The sequence below is a fragment of the Solanum pennellii genome, chromosome 4 (assembly GCF_001406875.1).
Source record: "Solanum pennellii chromosome 4, SPENNV200".
In the NCBI taxonomy this organism is placed as follows: domain Eukaryota; kingdom Viridiplantae; phylum Streptophyta; class Magnoliopsida; order Solanales; family Solanaceae; genus Solanum; species Solanum pennellii.
Window position 1 is genome coordinate 71,695,413 of NC_028640.1, and position 8,549 is coordinate 71,703,961.

The window sequence follows — 8,549 nt, forward strand, 5'->3', positions numbered from 1 at the left end:
GGGGGGGGGGGGGGACACTAGATCATGTCTGTTAAGAAAAACAGGCATCGGGTTTGCCAAACCATACACAGAGACAATAGTCAATTTCTCAGTCAACTGAGACATTAATTACCCTACACAGGATCATGTCTGTCAAGAAAAAAAGGCATCGGGTTTGCCAAACCATACACAGACAATAGTCAATTCCTCAGTCAACTGAGACATTAAATACCCTTCTGCCAACCCTGGACTAAACATCTTATGCATGGACAACATGATACTATGTAAACATTAGTCCAGCAACGAGAAAGATTGACCAATCTCATCATATGATATTTCATATTCATATGCCCTCTAACTTGAACTCCTAGAATAGGGATAGTCTGGCTCTGATACAATGTCAAGAAAATAGAGTCCAAGCTTAACACAGCCTCAAAAGTTAGCATAGGAGGCTAAGGATTGCTCAAGACATGGGAACAACACATTCCTCTTAATCAATGCATGACACTTAACAATGCGAATGTTTGTTTTGTCAAAAAGTCAATTCACTTTACCATCTTCACATATATGATTTGAGCAATGTGAGTAACAACCTGTGCTAATACTAAGCAATCTTAAAATATTTACTCTAGACACATAATAGCCTCAGTATAATTCAAATTATAAATACCTTGGAAGTATATTTTGATTGTGGATCTCAATGTCAGTAAATATTTCATTTCTTATGTTCATACAGAGTGACTTCATTTTTTGATAAGCAGTAGACACGGTAACAGCATCCATCAAGAGTCCTTCATTATTCCCGCTGACATATTCATCCGTCTCTGTCAAGTACCGTCTTGATCTTTTTTTAGCAGCAGCCTGTGCAATCAAATATTATGCCAAAAACAGCAGATAAAAACAGATGATATATAGAAATATGTGCCAGGTTCCAGACCTGAAAATAGCTGTACAATGTGTTCTGAGTTTCAGGAGATAATATGTCATGAAGTAGAGAAAATAATTTAACAGCAGGCTCCAATGCAGGTGGTACAACCCCAGTAGCTGGTTTGAAGACATCCATTATCCCCGATGGTGTTGACTCATCCAAAGACTTGTAGTTTTCAAAAACCAACCCAAAGATCTGTTCAATCTGGTCCTCCATTTCCCCCAAAATACGATTCTGTAAGTAGCAAGCAACACTGTGCAATGTCAATAATTATGAGATATACGTTACCAAATGGTAGACCATTCTTTTATAAAGAAACACCATATAGAATACAACTTTGTTGAAGACAATAAAGTCACAGAATAATTTGGAATCTTAAAGACACAAAACAGTATCGATGTCCAATCTGCAATATGGAATATACCAGATTCAATGTGTTTACAAGTGTTACCTCTTGATGACTAAGGATGCTCTTAGAACGGCCCTTCATTATAACAGGTAGCAGAAGATCATGCACAACTGTAAGACAATCAGCAGTTGGTGTTGCCACATCCATGACATAGGAAAGGTACCTGCACAGTTGATGTTGCAAAATAATTACGCACATAATAAGGAAGTGGGTAAACTCCTCCAGCACCTAAAACAAGTAGATGTAACCATATATTACTTTAATCTAGTGTATGCATCAGAAACTCCATAGATGTAAAATATATCGTACCTTAATCTAGTGTATGCATCAGAAACTCCATAGTATGATGCAAATTCAGTGAGCAACCATTTCCATGGACCATGTAGTGTCAAATTTCTTTGTTGGAATTGCTGAATCTTCATTGCAACTTCAAGTACCAGGTCATAAGCAACAGTTTCTGCAACTGAACCACACTGTGATAGGAAGAAACCAGAAAAGTGTCAGACATTTTGTGATTATGCTTTTATTTTCTCCCAATACTTTTTTAGTAGGGGATGTAACAGCAAATCATTTTATGGACAGACAATAAAAGTCATCATAAATTTCCACAGAGGAACTCCAATAAGATAACAATAGATTATAAGAGGAATGCATCATCAATCATTAGTCAATAAAAAAAGATGGCAAACTCACCTTAAGATGACTATTTTCATCAAATGCTGTTGAGTAATTAATAAAGAGTTGTACTTTGCCAACAAGCTCATGTTCTGGTTCACGATAGACGGACCACCACCGAAGTTTCTCACCCTGAATGGAACTTTACTTTAAGAATCATGAGCTAACTGAAGCAATAATTCTAGTTGATAACTAAGTTGATTTCAGCCAGGTTTACCGGTTCTTCAGCAATGGTGGCAACTTGAGCAAGGACACGACCATAATGCTTTCCGTTGGAATCCAGGACTTCAACGATTAGATCATCTCCAAGATTATCTGGAAAGCTGTAAAGATGTTCACATCAAAAACAGCATACCCAGTGAAATACCCAAGTGGGGTCTGGGGAGGGAAGAGTGTAAGCAGGCCTTACACTCTTGGAGGTAGAGAGGGTACAGTGTTCACATTACAATCCAAGAATTATAGCAGTTATTCAGAGACAAAATATGCATCTAACAGAATTCTATAGAAAGAAAATAGGATGACGGACGAAGAAAAGCTTACAAAATGTGGGTTTCGCCTGATCCAGGTTGCATTTTAATAGCATCCTCTTCCGTCGAACTTTTTAGTCGTAAGTAACAATAGTATGTCTCTGATCACATATTAGGTTCATGGGTGAGATAAGATAGTAAATAAAAATCATTATATTACACAAGGTTTAGTAAAAATAAAGCGCCTCTATGGTCACAGAATTTGTGCCACTTGTGCCCTTGTAAAGTGAGAAGTATGAAAAGCCAATGAGGATTAAAGAAAGGTCAAGAACATACAATTTTCTCATAAAAAGTAATTAGTTCAAACCCACTGTTAATTGAGAACAGTGTAAAAACTTGAACTGTGCTTAATTTCTTTAGCCTTTTGTCTTGTTAGCTTGTTAAGATCGATTAACATTGTAAAATATCTGCGGGCAAGCTGGCCAGGATACTACCATGGTTAAATAGAATCAGAAACCATCTCCAATTAAATTTGCTTCGCAGGGGTGTATCTCAGATATGGAAGCTATTTTTGACATCACAGGGTTTCAGAGGGTTATGTGAGGCAGTTCCTACTCCCTACAACCTTCTAAACTATTACAGCTGCCCACAAATGAACAAGAAAATAGGCAAAGTGTTGGAATACCATCCTTGCTAGCGTTTTTTAGACAATATGGGAAGAGAGAACTCAAGGTGTTTGAAGGCAAAAATGACAGGAATACACATGTTTTTTTTTGGGTCCAACAATTCTTGTGCAGTTACTATTGCAGCAGTTACTTGGTGCTCTTTTAATACAATTATTACCTCCTTAAAGAAGCATATCAATCTAAAGAATTCTTTTATATGGTAAAAGCAGACTAATCACACTATAAACAGAAGTATTTAGTCAACTTGGATTAATAATGTTACAAGAATGAATCTCTCTCACATACTACAAAAGTCTATGAATGTATATCTGGCACTTGATAATTCAGGATTAACATATCCATATTATAAGTGAAACAACTATTTACAATGGATAGATTGTTGATAATTTATCAAGAAGATAAATGAGGATGTGGAGATAATTTTGTTCAGGAACAGCTGAAACTAAATGATTAGAACAATAAGTTTTCACTGTATCTCAAATGGGTTAAAAGTGACACGGAGCTACAGGATGAGTGAAACCTAAACTAACAATACAAGAATCAACATTCAAGAGCAATGAACATCTTTACCTTGAACAACATCATAAGACGATGGATTGCTGCGGAGAGATGTCACACCAATTTTCAGGAGTCCAGAAACTTGCTTTACATATTGGGTGCTCGCCTGCACGTATGCCAAACTCTGGCGCGAGAAGGAACCATTTGCAGGCACACGAGGAGCAAAATGGACTTTGCGAATCGCTCGCCATCCAGAAGAGATTGATGACCGCATATTGGATAGGTGATATCTAACAGATTCAATCTTTATTTTTGGTGTTTTCAGGGAAGAAAAACTGCAGCCAGTGGGTGGGTCCAAGCCCATCTTGACCTTCCTAACTGCATAATCAGAAAAAGGTCAATGAGAGAATCATCAGTAGTATGACCCTAAATATTACAAGTAAATACAATGGATTACCTTGGATCTTCATCTTTCCAACCATTTGCTTGGGTTTTGGGGCAGCCGCTTCCTTAGGAAGCTCGGAAGAGCGGTTTGCCATTAATTCCTCTTCTGATTGTAACAGAACTTGCTGTAACCTGCAATCATATAAGAGAGGAAGTTGAACACAGCATAAATCATCTCAGTGTTTGTTATAGACTTCTTCTCAAAGTGACCCTAAAGCCAGAAAAGATCATAGCAACTGCTCAATAGCGTGGAACACGAGAAAAAAACTGACCTAAATGAATTCCTTAAGAGAGCACATTCATTTTCCAAAAACATTGGAGCTTCCATGCAACCCCTAGCCCAAGAATGCAAACAGAGCCGAACACATGCATCATAGGCGAGCACGCGATGCCATGGGCCCAGTGCACTGTATTAGATAGAAAATCATCACTGATAATATTGGAAGAGTAACTATACATTGTAAATTTGTTTGTGTTAACAGTAAAGGTACCTGGCATGAAAAGTTGGAAGGCGAGCGGGATAAGAACCAAACGGCCCTCCACTTTCTGCAGCAGCAGCAGTCGCCCTGAAAAACAGGTGTACGCAGATATAAGCTGAAATTCAGGAAGAATCGTGCTTTCAAAGAAGAAAGGCACTAAGGCCACAGAAAAGATAAAGCTTTAGGTTTTGTAACTGGTTCATGAACAAACCTCACAGGTGAGTCAGAATTATTTGGAACTTTGACCTGGTGGTTTATGCCAGAAGAAATGTGACTATCTGCCTTTGCTGAGAGACCAGAATCTTCTGCCATAGATTGCACATTAGCTGTTCTAGAGGCAGGGATCCGTTCATTAACTTCTTTGATTTCAGCAGCAGGACTGTAAAATGGAGGCGCACTGGGAACATCCTCATCAGCGATTTTCTTCTGTAAATTCCCAGAGGTCATATCCTGAAAGTGATAGAATTAGGTTCACCAGAGAGTGTCTACGTTCTCTAGAAAGTACTGAAGAACCACACTAGTACATGAGAAAGATCCATTGCACAAGTAGAACAATTTAAATTCAACTAGGAAACATTCATCTAAGAAGAAAAGGAAAATGTAGCCATCAATGATAGCTAATCAGACTTAGTGATCATTTATAGTAAATTCATATTATCATCACCTCTTAGTGAAGGAGGAATCAAACAATTCACAGTTATAAGTTTGAAAGGTGTGCTCTTTTACTTGTCTAGCAACACCTGACAGCTAAAAATTTGAAAATAAAAAGGATTACATATGTCGACTGGTGCTTCATTTGAAGATGTGACCACCTCCTTTTACATTGTCAGGTGACAACTCGCTCATGCTGTGAGATTTTGAGATGATTCAGGCTGCAATGGACAATGCCCAGAACTGTGAAGAAGGCTAGAAGAAGGAAGAGAAGTTGAAGAGCGAGGGATGTCTCACCCTTGGCACTCATGTGAGTCCATGAGAGAAAAGAAATAGGAGAGCTTTAGTAGGTGTAGAGAACAACTATGTATTTTTGAGGAATTACCTATCATTCCTAACTTCTTTTTGGTGCAACCACAAAATTATTGTTTGTATAGAAGACTGAGTGTCGCTCCGATCATATTATATTGTACATTCTCTACTATTTGGTATACTGCTTGTACACAGATGATTTTTCCAATATATTAATATAATTATCAACTTCATAAAAAAGAGATAACAAATTCATGCATATAATGTTTGAAACTTTTAGTCCCCACAATTTTTCATCTTCAAGATAATGTTCGAGCGCAAAGGGCATTCATAATAACCATTGGTATTACATAATCTGTTCACCAGCAAATCATAGAACAAGGTCAATTGAAAACTTTGCAGTGTAAACTCGAACTATAATTCTGCCTAGTTGAGGAACTCCAAGTCATATACACACGACACAGTTATTTTCTCAGATAGACAATGATTCCTTTTAGTAAATAGTCAAATAATTCCTTATAAAAAAAAAAGTCGCATGATCTCTCTTTTTTTATAACCATGGTGCCCCGGACAGTTTGCATGCACCGCGACTAAGACAAATGAGAAGAAATCACTTGGTATTTTGACTCTAAAGGAATTTGAACTTGAGACCTCAAGGTTTTTTAACCCACTTCATTGACCACTAGGTCACACCTTTATTGCTAAATAGTCACATAATCTTAAGTTGTGGAAGATGAAAAATTAAGATTCATATTTCATAGAAATGGCAATGCACAGAATTTAAAGTACGAGTGCGGACAAAGACATCACGCAAGAGGACATTCAGGAAACCTTATGACAACCATTAGTGAGGAGCATCAGATATTCCTTAAAGGATATCTTTTTATGAATAAAAAAGTCGTAGCATTATTCAATATAACCAAATTCTAAAGCTAATTTCATTTTCGAAGAATACATTAGTTTAACAATTGGTAACTCAATTTAAACATAGCTAAAACAAGTTAATACCTTCTGAGTCTTGTTTCCTGTATTCAATTTAGATGGAATGCTGGACGCATACCCTTCAGATGCATAATTTGTTGATCGTGGAACAGTTCTATTATTTGTACCAACTTGGGTGGAAGAGAACTCAGAGCTTGCAGCAGAATCAGAAGATTCCTCCTCAGTATACACACTACTTCCAATTGGGTATCTATTAGCTCCTCTCATCAATCTATCGACCACGTGTCCACGACCTCTTGCCAACGTCTCCATCGACGAACTAACATCATCAGAGTACATACTGTCACTTGCATACTGCATAGCACCACGCCTAGGTGGGAGATTGTAGTATCTCTGAGTGGCTGCAGTAGTGCTAGGCACTCTATCATCATGTGGTGATGAATCCAGCGAGTATCTCCCCCCATAAACCTCCTCTTCTGAGTCAGTGATCATGTCATTATCAGAAACCGACGCACTGTCATCTAAATCCGCAGGTATAACTCTAGATACAGGAATAACCCCTGACAGATGACCACTCCGGAATTTCGAAGGCGGTGGAAGCCCAACATTGCGACCCCCATTTCTCATACTCCCAATTGGATCAGCCCTTGATCCTTGGCTTGAAATTGATAAAGGAACTTCCTTAGTCTGCTGCCCAGAACCCTGATTTCCAAATGACAGCAACAAAAATCAAGAACCAAACCACTTCATAAACATCACATCATTTGCTGAATTTCAAATTTCAAAAATTAAAAAAAAAAAAAATCCCTCCCACAACAGGACAAAGAAAATCTGACATCAAAATTCAAACTTTCAAGAATATGGGGAAACCCCACTTAGTTAAAAGTCCAAATAAAACAAAAAAAACACAAACCCATATAGAATCAAAAGACAAAATTACAGAAATGGTAAATAAAATTGAGAAATGATACCTCTCTAACCCACTTTAGGGCGTTATTATCAAGACCCTCAGTGAACATCTGCTTCTGTAATCAGAAAAAAAAAAAAAGAAGAACCCCAAATAAGAGAAAATCACAATGCATCAGTTAACTAAAAACAAAACAACCAAAAAGACTTGAACAAGTATAGTACCACTGTACCAATAAACAAAAACGATGCCGTTCCAAATGAATCAAGAACAGTGTTACTTCATCACTGGGTTGGTTCAGATTAGAAAAAGAACCTTTTTTTATTATTATTTCTTTGTGGGTTTTGCGTGAAGAAAAACAGAAATGGCAGAAGCAGAGAAAATTGTTAGCCGAAAAGTACTGAGCACGTACTAATGGTGAAGGAAAACGGTGTCGAGGGGTAGGGGGGTTTGGAGGGGTGGGGGTGGGGTAGAACGACAACAAAAAAAAGGAGTCGAACGTTGTAATGTGAACAACCTTTACTGCTCTGTTTTTTCTCTCTCTAAGTTTTTCCCGCTTGCTTAAACGATGAAGAAAGAGAAACACTCACATGGGGGTAGTGGGTGGTGGGGCCCACATATTAGTATTATTTTTTTAAAAGAAAATTTGGATAATTTTACTAAGGTCTCATTTCCACATTTACCCTCCTTGAAAATTGAAATTTGTAAATTTGTTCTTGTTCACTCCTCATTGATTATTTATTCTTTTCTTATCAAAGAAGAAAGCCTAAAATTTATTTTTAAAATTTAGTAATTTGAGTCGGTATTAGGCAATGAACTAGTTTGATTTGAAACGGAGTTTAAGAAAATAAAAAAGATTTTTTAATTTTATAATTTTAAATTAAGCTATATTAAATGTATCAAATTACTTTTTAATTTTGATTTTAAAAACATATCATCTATAAAGTTAAAATTAAAATATCACTAAAAATGAAATGAGTCATATTTTTTGAAACAAACTAAAAAAGAAATAGTATCATTTTTTTTTATAAACGATGGAAATAATAATTTATATTTTGATACTGATAACTGTTGATAGTAAGATGGAAATTGGCCACCATAGAAAGTTTCTACCTTTAAAAGGAGAATTTCCTTATTTTAGATTTTTCTTATCTGTAAAAATTTAAATTTTG

At 36.7% G+C, this 8,549-nt stretch overlaps 1 protein-coding gene across 1 annotated transcript in view; it reads right to left on the reverse strand.

Annotated features, from left to right (window-relative positions):
* Nucleotides 1–7,858, reverse strand: part of LOC107018142 — a 12,507-nt gene extending 4,649 nt beyond the window's left edge. The window contains exons 1-15 of the mRNA XM_015218532.2: nucleotides 7,602–7,858; nucleotides 7,442–7,495; nucleotides 6,537–7,172; nucleotides 4,777–5,015; nucleotides 4,578–4,652; nucleotides 4,359–4,493; nucleotides 4,100–4,218; nucleotides 3,715–4,020; nucleotides 2,532–2,619; nucleotides 2,209–2,314; nucleotides 2,010–2,123; nucleotides 1,626–1,789; nucleotides 1,359–1,479; nucleotides 917–1,141; nucleotides 650–840 (exon numbers count right to left, since the gene is read on the reverse strand). Coding sequence (XP_015074018.1) covers nucleotides 650–840; nucleotides 917–1,141; nucleotides 1,359–1,479; nucleotides 1,626–1,789; nucleotides 2,010–2,123; nucleotides 2,209–2,314; nucleotides 2,532–2,619; nucleotides 3,715–4,020; nucleotides 4,100–4,218; nucleotides 4,359–4,493; nucleotides 4,578–4,652; nucleotides 4,777–5,015; nucleotides 6,537–7,172; nucleotides 7,442–7,489 — 2,567 coding nt within the window. The 5' untranslated portion in view covers nucleotides 7,490–7,495; nucleotides 7,602–7,858. The remainder of the gene's footprint in view (nucleotides 1–649; nucleotides 841–916; nucleotides 1,142–1,358; nucleotides 1,480–1,625; nucleotides 1,790–2,009; nucleotides 2,124–2,208; nucleotides 2,315–2,531; nucleotides 2,620–3,714; nucleotides 4,021–4,099; nucleotides 4,219–4,358; nucleotides 4,494–4,577; nucleotides 4,653–4,776; nucleotides 5,016–6,536; nucleotides 7,173–7,441; nucleotides 7,496–7,601) is intronic.
* Between the last annotated feature and the right edge of the window lie 691 nt (nucleotides 7,859–8,549).